This window comes from Aethalodelphis obliquidens, unplaced genomic scaffold (genome assembly GCF_003676395.1).
Source record: "Aethalodelphis obliquidens isolate GAN/ISIS:26980383/991018 unplaced genomic scaffold, ASM367639v1 scaffold41, whole genome shotgun sequence".
Lineage (NCBI taxonomy): Eukaryota > Metazoa > Chordata > Mammalia > Artiodactyla > Delphinidae > Aethalodelphis > Aethalodelphis obliquidens.
The window spans coordinates 14,294,542-14,307,689 of record NW_020837985.1 but is presented as its reverse complement, the minus strand read 5'-3'; the positions used below and the strand labels follow the sequence as shown (position 1 = coordinate 14,307,689).

The window sequence follows — 13,148 nt, the reverse complement described above, 5'->3', positions numbered from 1 at the left end:
CCACCTTGATCACTTGACAAGGTGGTGTCTGCCAGCCTTCTCTGCGATCAGGTTTCTTTGTTTCTCTTGGTAATCACTAAGTATTCTGTGGGAAGGTGCCTTGAAACTTTGTAAATACCGATTCCGCCTTAAACTTTCCTTTGTTCGTTTACTCTGAGTGGATTCGTCATTTCCTCTTTTGCTCAGTGGGTTAAAGTATGTGACTGTCATTATTTATTTTGATGCACAGTGGGAGCTCTTTCAGGCTGACTTCTGTGTCTCTCGACACGTCTCCGTCGTTCCCTGGACACTTCCTTGCTTTCTGGTGCTAGGTATCCCAGATTCATCATGAACTACAGCTGTGACAGCATCCATTTTCCCCAAGAAGTCTTGGTTCCCTTTAGTGAAGATCATTATTTAGAAACGAAGATGCAGATGTAAGAATGGTCATTCCTACTGGGCAGGGGCGGGGGGCGACGTTGCTACTCCCTAGCCTCAGAGAACACAGCCAGGGAATATACATGTACATATAACTATAAATACACACACGCACGCTCAACGTCTCTTTCTATGCGTATTGACAGCTACCAGTTCTCTCTGATACCTCTAATTCCAGTCCAACATGGCAAAGCTCCTTCAGGTTTTGTCCCCTTTCCTCAGTTGTACCTCACTTCCTTGGCATTGGGAGATTGGCTTTTGTTATCTCTAATGTAATTACCAATTTGTCAATCCCCCCACTGTAACCAGTCTTCCATCTCTGCCCCAACCCTCCCCCACTCTCAGCATGTCAACCTCTCACACTGCATGGGGCGGATCCCACATGGGGTGGCTGTGCAGATGCCCTTCGCCCTCTCCCTGGTCCCCATGCCCCCCTGTCCCCACTCCCTTTCTGGTCTCCCATACCCCCCTGCCCCCAACCCCTCCCTCATCCCCCTGGTCCCCCAGGTCCCCCCTGCCCCCACCCCGTGGCTTCGGAACTGAATTTTCCAGGAGGGGTGCCCGACATGAGGCCCTGCCTTTGCCCATGGCCCTCCCTTCCTCGCTGTCTCTTCACACCCTTTCCTGGCTGGTTCCCTGTTCTTATTCTCTGGGCCCCGTTCTCCCCTCTGTCTTCCATCCCCATGGTGGCGCTTTCCGATTCCCCTGTGAGGATCTGTGCCTGTCTCTCATGCTCCATGAACTCACGGGGACGAGGTCCAAGTTAACGTCCATCTCCCTGTCTCCAGGGCCTGTTCCTTATGTGACCCAGAGGAGGCACAAGGCAAATGCTTGTTGAGTGACTGGTAAATACTAAGCCTTCAACAAACGCCTGTTCTGTGAATGAATGAATGAGAAACAGTCTGTCCCAAAGGAGTTCACGGGCTTGTTGGGGAGAAAGGGTGTGTTCCTACTGGACAAAGATAGATGGGCCAGAAGACTTCCACTGGGGAAAACATCTCTGTCCGTTCGTAAAGGTGCCTCTGGCTCTGGGTTCTGAGAGAAGCTTCTCAAACCTCCTCGTCATCCGCAGCACCGAGGAGCCTTAATCGTGACGATGCTCCTGTCCTCGGGCTGGGCCTGCTTGAGTTCTCTCCTAATCACAGTGGAAAGTGAAATTGGGAGCATCTAGACGGCTGGTTTGAACGGGTGCTAATTAGTGCAGATGTAGGTCAAGTGCAGGTCTCTGCGAGCTTCTTAGTCCCAGAGTTTCACATGAGCTTCCAGGCAGAGCTCACACGCGTTTCCTGCAGCGCTTACTCCGTCGCTCCTGGACCTGTTGACGATCGGCGTCCTAGGATGCTGGTACCCACGGGCCCTCCACTGGCTCATGTAATGACAGGCACTTCACTGCAGTTGAACAACTGCTGACATAAAGCACTTTGTCCCAGCGTGTGGGACAGCCCCGGTGCGAAAGTGACCCACCTCAATCCAGGCTGCAAGGGTGGGTTCTGCTGGACTGGGTGGTCCCAGGCCCTTTCTGTTTGCTGAGATTTCACCTCTAGGGTCAGGAAAAGAGCATCAGGGATCTTTCCGGTGCTGTGGGAAGATCCACTGTGTGAGGCTGGAGGCGCTCAGAGCTCTGCAGGCCTTGCCCGCAGCACGCCCTCTGCCATCTGCCCTACAAACACTGCCTGCCTTGCCCGCCCCCGCCTCCCGGGGCCCCTGGAGCAGGTGGAGGACCCTCACCTCACAGAGCCGGAGACGGGGCTCTGCAGAGACAGCAGTGAGTCTCCCGGCCAGAAAGTCACAGAGCTGGTGCTTGAATCGACCACAGGACTCAGCTTCTGTCACACTGTTGTAGGTGTTTTCCGTTTCTTAAATAAGAAAGTGATTTCAAGGTATGCAACATGCTAAAAACAAGGGGTGGAGGTTTCAGTCTTTCTCTGGTTTTCCCATTGTTTCTTTGCAAGATAAAAACTTTAACCCCAGGGCTTCCATCTCGCAGGAAATTTGCTCTCTGGATGCTACGCCCTTTTCAAACATAAGTTGTGTTTAGAGAGAAGAGTCGTGGAATGGGGGTCTGGATGTGCCTCAGCTGGGACTCACGGTACTGGTGAATGGGATCTCTTGTTTTTCTTGACGCCTCGTCCAGGGACAGACAGCACAGCAAAGAGCCTCGGGTGCCAGCTGAGGAAACGGCTCCTTGGACGAGCCAGCCCCTGGGGCTTCTGGCCGGGAAGCTCACTCAGGAGGAGGATGCGTCTTCTGACTGAGTCTGCAGCCAGGCGAGCCGTCGGGAGCACGGCTAGCGGAGGCCGTTAGACAGGACCTTGCTGAGCCCCTGGCGTCCGCTGCTCTCTTAATCGGAGCCGAGGCAGCTCAGCGCTCTGGCTGGTGAAGGCCGTCTACCTGATAGTTCACGTCACTGCTGGGCGGGGTGGCCGTGGCTGCTGCAGGCTCCCCCCGGACTCGGGCCCAGGCTGGCTGGGGGCAGCAGCTCCCCCACATCCCAGCCCTGTCTCTCACCATCTGCCGTCCATGGCAGAGGCCTCCCTGCTGGACTGCCACCGCCACTGCCCCTCCTCCTTCCCCTCCAACCACCGCGTTCTGTGCTGCGGGCCAAAGATGTCCTAATAGCAGTGGCCCTTCCCTGTCCCAGCTCATCCTGCCGGCCTGTGTCACCCGGGACAAAGCCGGAACACCAGCATCTGAGGTGCAGACTCCTCCCTCCACTCACCCCACGGCTTCCTCACGTCACGCAGGGTGCCTCGCAGGCTGCTTCCCATCCGGGGGTGGGGGGGCGCTGTGGGAGTCCCCAGGGGGGTCACGTCCACTCCCGTGGTGGCCCATCTAAGCAGCCTTGCCTGCCTTTCCTCCGCTTTTCCTCCAAGGCTCAGGTTCCCTTGTGGAACTGTCCCCATACTGCCCGGCCACGTCATCTTTCCCCTGCACTGGCTACCCTTGGCACAAACGCAGCGAGTGCCGGCCCGTGTGCGTGTGCCGTGCTCCTGTGTATGTTGGCCATGCCAGCTCTGTGCCCTTGGGCTGGTGGTGCCTTATATTCTTCTTAAAGTACCCTCTGTCTCGCCATCTGGGATAGAAGCTCTTTGAGTACAGATACAGGATCAGCTTTTCTTATTTCCCCTGATTCATTTGAGAAGATGCTGGAGGGTGTACATACCTGGGTTTTCAGTTTACAAAGTGCTTGCATGTCCGTGTTGCATCAGAGCCTTGGAGAGGCCCTGCTGGGGTGATAGCGTCACTGTCCCTGCTCTACAGAGGAGAGCCCTGGGGCACACAGCCAGGCTAAGTGACTTGCCCAAGGTCTTCCGCCCAGGACATCAAATCCAGGCCTCTGACTCCCTCTGCTGTGCTCATCGACTCCCTGCAGCTCCTCCCCTGAGACCTTGTACCTGGGCATCAGGCCTGGTGACAGCAGTGCGTCTTCTGCAGGGAGGGAGTAAGGGCACCTGCCAAGATCTGGACTTGGGGGGTGGGGGACGCCCGGTTCCACCAGAGAAGAGCCGGTGAGTGGTCAGCGTGCTTGGGCCATCTTCACGCTGAGCCGGGAGGCGGGGGGAGCCAGGGAGGAGACCCGCGGTTCCAGCTCACTCGCCTCCACCTCCCTGTGGACTTGGGAGGCAGCTGCCCTGGGCTGGAGTCCCGGCTTCGTGACCCTAGTGACTCTCTTGACCTGAGGCCTGGGCGGTGGCTGTGAGGGCCCGCAGCCAACCCATAACAGCGTCAGCCCGCCGTTCTCCCTTGGCTCCACAAGGCATCTTTTAGGGAACTAAAGCCTGTCCTTGAGTAGTTAAAATCCCAGCCCTGTGCCCCGTGCAGACAGGGGGCTGTGTGTGGCCTGCTGGGGCTGTGCCCGGACGGATGGGTGACCTGGGTGGCGTTTCGACCCCCCTTGGCAGACGGTGCTGTCCCCAGGGCCTTCGATGCCTGAATCCTGGCGGGGACCCACTGGGCTTCCTGGCAATCCTGGGAATGTCGCTGTTTCCCCACATCATGGATTCAGTTTCCAGCCTGCCACAGGGAGAAAGCTGCTCGCTGCCCGTGCTGGCAGGCCCCTCCTCGTCTCATTGGCGGCGCACGTATTTTTAGCTGCAGCATTGAAACCAGAGCTGCAAATGAGCCAGTGCATGCGGCGTGCATGTGCTGGTGGTGGAGTGGCTGCCTCGGCCTTCCCCAGGTTGACAGGTTTGCCATCTCAGCCTTTCTGAAACGCAAAAGCATCCTTCCTAGACGTGCCAGTGGAGGGTCCACTCAGAACAGGCCTGCTGCGGGAGGCATGAATGAAGGATCGCCTTGCCCTGCCCACCTTCACTGGGTTGGCACTCCAGGCGTTGGGCCGGGCCCAGGTCTCAGCAAGAGCTGAAAGCGACCTTGGAAAGCATCTCATTTATTTATTCTCCCACTTTGCATTAAATTCAGCCAATTCCTGTGGCTTTTTCTCATGGAGATGAGCCACATGACCTTTTATCTGTGTTTTTGGAAGTGTCTGCTGAGATAAAGGTCTAGGCTTCAGGTGAGGTTTCTGGCTTCCCGGCCAGAGGAGGGGCCCTAGACCTGTGCTGCCGGCTTCCGTGCTTCTGGCGCTGCCAGCGGGGGAGGCCCCTGGCGGCCTGTCCCTGCTCAGGAGTGTCCCAGCCCAGATCGGACTGAGTTAGGTCTGCTCAGCACACCCAACTGTGGAAGGAAGGCCGGGCGGGAAGAAGGGGCCACTCTGCACGCGGTTGCATCTCAGGAGGCCGGAGGGACGGTGGGGTCACGCAGAGCTTGGTCCTCCCTGATGGGTGGGGTGGTCAGGAGGCTCAGGGTGGGAGGGAGCAGGCACTGGCCTTCCCTGTACGCTCGAGGCCCGGCATTAGGGGACCACCCAGGGGCACAGGCGTTTCCCTTCGGTGGGTGGACAAACAGCTCATGGTTCTGACAGCTCGCCCAAGATCAAGCATCAGGAAGTAGGGCTGGATCTGGGCCCTGGGCTCACCATCCCAGCAGTCCTCGTACCCCGTCCATCAGCCAGCAAAGAGGAGGAGGTGCCTTTCCCTGGTGGTGGGACAGCTGGGTGCCCCACACCGACGGCCTCGCCCGGAGCTGTCCACTGGTCCCTCCGTACAGCTGAGCAGACCGGAGGCCGGGCAGGTCAGGCAGCCTGATTGGGTCTCCGTCCAGTCCACGTGGCTCACAGGCGCTGGTGTCTGAGCCCGTCCCACCGCAGCCCAGGAGCCATCAGCAGTGCAGGGCACATGTCTGGGCACAGGAGCTCTGGCTTCAGCTGTGGGCCTGCGTGACCCTGGATAAGTGATTCTGCCCCCGAGTGCTCCCTTCTCCCTCCGACAGGCCTTCCCCGGGCCGGGCTGAGGGTGGAGTGAGGTCCCGAGTGTGCATGGGCCGTGACTGAGGTGACGCCCTCAGGGGCAGAGGTCATGGGAGCGTGGATGGGGCCTCTCAGGTCACCTGGCCTCCCGCGTGGGGTCCTGTGTTTGCAGGACCAGAACCAGGTTTGCCTCCTCCTTGTCTGTCCCTCTCCCTCAGCCACCACCAGACAGGGCTGTTGGCCTCGCTCTACTATACCCGCCATTTTTGTGTCTTACCCACATTATTCAGAATGTGCTAAGTGAGCACAGAGCAGATGCTTAAGGGAGAGTGTTTGAAATTAAGCTGTGTCATTTCTTAGCAAGGAAAAGAGGTCTGGAAGCAAATGTGGGTCAGCTTGGGCTGCAGTGCTAAGAGGTTCTGGGGGAAAATAACTCCTTCCCATCTGAGGAATCGACAAAGGAAGCTGTCCTTTAAAAGGTGCTGGCCTTCGGGCCACTTTGAAGCCAGACCTTGAGCCTGACAAGGCAGCTTCCAAGACTCAGCTGCTGACCTTTTCCAGGCGGCCCCTGACAACATCCTTCTCCCCGAGGCCTTGCCTGGTGATTCGTCACTGGACGGTTGATCCATTCCAACAGCTGGAAGAAACCAGCGAGTGACCTTCACTCTTGGAGATGTCAGTTTTGTCAGAGGATCAGCCCCTTAGCTTGAAACGAGTTCACCGGATCTCCCTTGGTGGTGGAAAATATAAAAATCCTGGTGGAATAGAAAAATGCAGGGCACCGCCCCGTCTGCCAAGATCACAGCAGATCAGGAAGAACATGGGCCTCGGGGCCGTGGGCCCTGGGTCCTCCTCTTCCTCGGGTCCGATGCTTTTCCTTGCAGAACTTTAGTCTCTGGATCTGTAAAGGGACCACACACAGTCCCAGTTTATGTGACTGAGCGGAAGGTTAAATGGCACCGTGTATCCCCAGCATCTGTCGAGCAGGAGTGTGTGGTGCGATACCTTCTCAGCAATAGTGAGCTGTATCGAACAAACGGATCGGCCAAGCTTAGCCATCATGTCGGGAGCCCCTGGGGACCTGATGATAAATACACACTCGAACGAGGCTTTACGGCCCCTTTTGTTAAGAGCCGACCACTTCCTGCAGGTGTTTCGCCCCTGTCCACCCAAAGTACGCTGGTTCTTGCGGAAGAACGCTGATTTCTCGAGGGTGGGGCGGAATTGCATCATAACAAGGCAGCTGAGGGCGGGGCAGCGAAGTAGACGCGATCCCTTCGTTCTGTCACAGAGGAGGCCAGGGCTCTGAGGCCCAAAGCGTCAGCTCCCAATCCCCCAGCGTGTAGGTTCCGTAGGACCCAAAGCACATCCCCTCCTCTGGTTCGGAGTGGGCAGAAGCGGCCACTCCAGACATGCGTGGAAACCAGCTCTCCTGACAGCATACGTGGCTTGACAGGAAGTACTGGAGTGCAGCCGTGGGAAGGTGCCAGAGAGCCACTTCCTGCCAGCCTGCAAGATGCCCGCTCTGCCGTGGCCACGTGGTTCCCGGGATCTGCAGGCTGTGGTGTTTATCTTATTGCAGCCTTGTGGGGGCTCTAAGCGGGGTGGGGGCGGCAGATGGGGGGCAGGGCAGACCCCGCAGCAGGAACCTGCGGCTCTGCCAGAGGCCTGGAGAGAGGCCGCCCGCCATGCCAGGGACTGGATCAGTCAGCACTCGCTTCCTGGGCGCGTACTGTGAACCCAGCTCTGGGCCTGGAATGGGGTCCAGGGGCATGGGCTGGTCGAAGACGCTGAAGGCCGTGGGTGTAGCCTGGCGTGATGGGAGGAGCTGGGCCTCAGGTGTCCTGAGCTCATGTCCCAGCCTAGCAGAGGACCTTTAGCGTGTCGTGAGGACTGTTGGAACCTCCGTGTGCTCGGGACACGGCAAGGCACAGGAGCGGCTCAGAGCCTGGCTTCGGGGAGCTGACCCTCTTGTGGAGAGACAGGCCCTCCCTTACCTGCCTGTCACTCACGTAGCTCGGCAGCGCGATAGCACCAAGGCCTGTGGGCGATCGTGGAGAGGGCGGGAAGGCAGTCGGGGTTGGGTTTCCTGGGGAGGGGGCTGGAGGAGGTAACGTCTGGGCAGAGATAAGTAGAAGAGGCGGCAGCAGTGCGGGCCTAAGGATACGGTGTGCCAAGGTCGGGTGCGCTTTCCATGGGGCTGTGTGCCTGGAGCCCGGACGCTGAGGGGCACCTGGAGAGTCCAGATGTGGTGGGGCGTATGTTTCGTAGCAGGAAGACACAGGGGTCCCACTTGTGGCCCATTTTCCTTGTGAAACAGGAGGGGAGATCATGTCACAGGATAGGATTGGGGCGGTTGTGTCGTGGGTGCTGGAAGTTTGAAGAGTACGGAAGAGTTTACCTGTAGTACAGAGCACGGAAGGAGCTTGGCTGCAGTCAGAAGTCATGACTCATACGCTGAATTAATGCAGGAGGAGGAGAGGGAGGGAGGGTAATGTAGGGAAGGGGGAGGGAGGCAGTCCCAGCAGGAGCTGAGGCTGTTGAGTGCCACGCCTGAGAGACAGAAGCTTCTTCGCCATCCATCCAAGCTGCCAGGAGTGCGTGGGCAGGGCCGGGAAGGACCAGGGAGCAGGAGAGGGGCCTGGAGCAGAGGCGTTTGCCGTGGATTGTGTTTCCAGGGGGCTGTGAACATCCGTGCCTCCAGTTCCCAATTCTCCTTCTTCCCCAAACCTGAAACCTTAGGGGGAATGCGGACAGGTCAGTGCAGACTTTTCAGCGGTGTTTACAGTCAGGGAGACCTGGACACAGCTGGCATTCAGCAGGCGGGTGGATGTGTGGTTCCGAGGACAGAGGTCAGCCCAGATATGGGGCTCCAAGATGGAGCACGGGGCAGGTGTGGGCAGAAGGGACTAGGGAAGCGGCGAGCTGGTGACAGAAGCCCGGAGGAGGGGGAGGGGTCCCAGTGGACATGTGCCCCAGAGCGCTCGGATGACGAGGTGGTGCCGTGCTCTGTGAGCCCCTGTCTTCCTGTCCCTGCGCCCGTCATGCCGGTGTTCTTTGCACCAGGCTCCTCCCACATGGTTCCGTGGTTCCTGCTCACAGCACCTTACGCCTCCCCCCTGAGAGACCGACATCTTTCATTTGGGGTGGTAGTTATTCATGTGGGTGTTTCATCCTCCGACGTAATCTTCCTGAGGTCAGAATCCCCCCTGCCATTTGGCTCCCAGCCCCTCTCTGCGACGCCTGTGGCTCTGGGCACAGACTGTCACTGTCCGTGGTTTCTGAAGTACAAGTCAGGGCTCGGGGCTGACGTGGGACCTGGTGCTTCCGGGTGTTACAGGCAGCCTGAGCACTGGAAGGTTCACTGCAGACTTAGAAGCACGGGGTCTTCTGGACATGGAGACAGCTACAGAGAATTGGAGCTCAGAGGTCGCCCTGACGTCTGTGAAATGAACGAACGGCCAGGGGTGGGGCAGGCAGGGCTGTCCCGAGTGGACGTTGTGTTCTGATGGCAGTATTTGGTGTGGGATAGATTGGTTTGAATTACCTTGGCGAGTTTTGTTAAAAATCCATTGGAGCTTTTGAGAACTCACAGGGCGAATGTCGCAGCCTGCATTTCACCCTGGGCATCCTCCCCGGGCGCCCCCAGCGCCGGCCCCATGCTGGCCTTTTGTGTGAGTAGAGCTGCGGCAGCCACTCTCCTGAAGCACAGAGGCCTGTGGCGAGCGTCGTCGGGCCACCCAAGCGCCTGGCATAGGAGCAGGCCGGCTGCCTGGGCCATGTTGCCTTCCCCCACTCCTGGGAGCCTGTGACAGTCTCATCAGGACCTGGGTCTGCAGGGAGGGCACTTCGTGAGCTTGTTCTGCGCTCAAGGAAGACGCGGACCTTTGTCTCCAGCCATGTGCGCTCGGTTAGTGCCACGCACAGCCTGGGGGGCGTCGGCGGCGTCACCAGTGCGGTTGTTTGTTCACTCAGCAAGCATCTGTTCAGCGCTGTGGCGTGCACCGGGTGTGGCCTAGACTCTGGAGGCACAGGGACTGCAAAAGGCTTTGTCCTCAGCCACTCGCATTCCGCTGAGCAAGTATGTCAGCCGGGGGCTGGCGGTGAGTTGTCCTCAAACGGCGCAAAATTACACACACTGTATGAGGGGATTCGTTTCTCTGGGAACGGGGTCTGTAGTTTTCGTCAGATTTTCAGAGGGTTTTGTGGCCCTACGGGGGCGGGGTGTCTCTACTGAACGCACTGACGCGGGGTCCCCTCCCGCCTCCCTTTGCTCCACCTGGAAAACTTAGTCCGTCCTTCAGGGCGCAGCTCAGCTGTCACCCGCTCCCGCCGCGGACCTCAGAGCTCCCTGCGTGAGCTCTGGGAGCGCATCCCGCACACGTGTCTCCCGTGTCCTCTGGGTCCTGGGCCCAGGCCCCAGCCAGGCTCCCCTCCGTCCCACGCGTTTTGCTGGCCGCCTGGGGGCGGCGCTGGCATCCGGACCCTTCCTGTGGGTGCGAGGCTGACCGCCACAGGCAGCGCTGCCACCAGCCGGGCAGCAGAATCGCCCTCGGTCATTCTCTTTCTCAGACGCGGAACCTGCCAAGCTGTCATTAGAAGGAAGCGTTAATTTCCCTGCTTTCTGAAGCTATGGCACGTTATCACCACATGCCTTTTCTATTTCTGGAAGCGTGAACTTTATTCTGCAGAAATCCGGCTTTGCTTAGTAAGCAGCAGAAAGCCCTGCTTTCCACTGAATGTCTCTGTGGGTCACGGGGATGGTGAGAGCACTGACGGCCACGTCTAAGCCTGGAAGTGCGGGACGGGCTTGATGATGGGGCACTGGCGGCTGAAGGTGCCCGTGAGCCCTGAGCCAGGGCTTGGACGTCAGGCCACGCAGCCACGTGGGCCACCTGGGCGTCGGTTCAAGTTAGCGTCACCTCTTGAGTTTGACTCGGGCCAGCGATCGGGGCACGGGGTGGGGGAGAAGCTCCCGACCCGGGCGTTCTCACGCGGTGCCGAGAGCACCAAGCAGTGCCTTGTCTGGGCTGAGCGGGGAGAATTCGTGGAAGAAGTGGCGTGTGAGAGAGGGCTGAAAGTAGCGGTAGGATTTCAGCCGCGAGAGCAGAGGGAAAGGTTCCAGGCCGGAGGCGGCAGGATGAGCAGGGCCTGGGTGGGCCGGTGAGGCGGGTCCGCAGGGTGAGGCTGCGGGGCTGATGGAGGCGCGGGCTGGGTGCCCGGCGTTCCCGCCCCCTGGCTCTCGGCCCCGCGGGCCGGCTCTGGCCTTGGCAAGACCACTGATCTTCCTGACTCGTCAGCGTCCACGCCCTGCAGATACAGGGCTGTCCCAGGGGTCACACGAACGGGCTGACCTCAGTACAGTGGGTCCCCGCCCCACACGGACACTTGTCTCCTCCTGTGGAGTCCCTGCACCCGCCCGGCTGCCTACTGTCCATAACACCTGACAGGAGAGCGCAGAGAAAATGAAGAGCAACTGCAGAGTCCATCACAAATCCTGGAGAAGGTGCAGAATTTCCTGAAGTTGGTGAAGTGATCCAGGAGAGCTTCCTTTGGACCCCGAGCCCTGGGCCAAGGAGGACCTGGGGGCAGAGCTGAGAGCTAAGGGTAGGGGGTGACTGGGCCAGCGCGGGGCCCTCCAGGCGGTGCAGAGAAATGCCCCTCCTGCGCTGCCGCCGCCGTGTGGAGTGAAGCCAGCGGGCGCGCTGTGCTCTCGTGCGCGCTCTCAGCAAAGGGCAGGAAAAGACGGTCACAACCTGGCTGTTCCTTTGCTCTTTCAAAGACTTAGTACCTCTGGCAAACATAACCTGGCTCGTTTTAAGCATAACCTAAAGTGAGCTTGTTTTCATACTTCTTTTCATTTTATTTCCAAAATAAAGCCTCCGTTTTACCTTATTTTCACTATTTGCCATGGCAATTTGGTCCCATTTGTAAGTGGGTTCACTTAAAAGTAGCCTTTTTTCGAGCCGTTCTCCTCAGCGGGCAAGGCCTCCTGTCCTCAGGACAGCTGCCTGTTCAGTGGCCGGTTGATGGCGTTTGAAAGGCGGGGGGGTCCACGGGCCAGGCCACTTGGGTCCGTGGTGCCTTTGTCTGTGGCTCCCTCCACCCGCCGCGAGCTTCGTGGCTGCTAGGGAGGAGCTCACGCCCCCACGGCAGTTCTTCCTGATGGGAGAAGGGCTTCGCCTCTGCCTGGGAGGTGGCAGCCAGCCGAAGGGACCCCATGCCGGCTCCTGACTCTTGCGGGGAGCGGCTGCCAGGCCCCATGGCTTCTCTGGCTGGCCTGTTGCTGTGTGTGGCCGTGAGAGGCCCAGGCCCTGGACCGGCATTGGCAGGCAGGTTGGGGTCCCCACTGCCCTGCTCGCCCACCATGTGGCCTTCAGTCTCCTCAGCTGACAAATGGAGGAAAAGTGGGCACCATCCGGTAGGGCCATGGTCAGGATGCAGTCTGAGGTTGTGTGCAAGTTCTCTGTGGAGACACGGGCAGCAGTGGTGTTTCTCACCCTGCTTCTGTGACTAAGGCCCCGGCAGCTTCAAATGCCCACCGGGCCCCCGTTGTGCTCAGAATACAGACTCCTCGGGCTTCCCTGGTGGCACAGTGGTTGAGAGTCCACCTGCCGATGCAGGGGACGCAGGTTCGTGCCCCGGTCCGGGAAGATCCCACATGCCACGGAGCGGCTGGGCCCGTGAGCCATGGCCGCTGGGCCTGCGCGTCTGGAGCCTGTGCTCCGCCACGGGAGAGGCCACAACAGTGACAGGCCCGCATACCGCAAAAAAAAAGAATACAGACTCCGCCCCATCAGGGCCTTCAGGCCTGGTCACCCCTGCTGGCGTCGGGCCTCGCCCCTCTGCCATGCTGACCCATGTCCGAAACCTCGGACGACCACCCCTCCGTGCCTTTTCCTTCTGCCCTGTGCGCCTTCCTGCTACTCTTTGAAAACGCAGCACAGGCACCGCCTCCCCGTCTGAGCTGGCTGCCCCTACCCTGGGCTCCAGAGCATCTTGCCTGACTTTCCACTGCCCTTCCCGCCTCCTCTCACAGGCTGCGAGCCCTCCTGGAGAGCAGAGGTGTGGCTGAGTCACTTGTGACCCCACGCCGAGCACCGCGCCAGATCCGTGACAGTGCTCGGAGCTCGGAGAACATGTGAATGAAAGATGAGTGAAGGAACAGACGGGTGAATGCGTGCGTGGGTGAGGGCGCTCTCTTCCACCTTGGCTGGCTCTGCCTGCGCTTTCCCTTGACCGCCTCCCCTTTCCTCCGTCAGTCCTTTCGGGCAGCGCCAGGTCTTGACACGGGAAGAAATTAATTCTGAAAGCAAGCCTGTCACATTTACAAATGGAGACCGTGCTCAGACACGGTTAATGCAGTTGCTGTTGAGAAAACAGGCCCGCCCGCCCCCACCCCCAAGTCCGGTGCTTTGCTGCT

At 59.2% G+C, this 13,148-nt stretch overlaps 1 protein-coding gene across 4 annotated transcripts in view; it reads left to right on the top strand.

Annotated features, from left to right (window-relative positions):
* The window catches only part of TRAPPC9 (trafficking protein particle complex subunit 9), a 509,122-nt gene that overhangs the window by 412,924 nt on the left and 83,050 nt on the right, over nucleotides 1–13,148 (top strand). The window contains exon 22 of one of the 4 annotated variants that reach the window (XM_027077961.1): nucleotides 4,559–4,617. The exons of the other annotated variants lie outside the window; for them this stretch is intronic. Within the exon in view, the coding sequence (XP_026933762.1) occupies nucleotides 4,559–4,602 (44 nt within the window). The 3' untranslated portion in view covers nucleotides 4,603–4,617. Of the gene's footprint in view, nucleotides 1–4,558; nucleotides 4,618–13,148 lie in introns of those variants that run through there. 4 annotated transcript variants of the gene reach the window in all.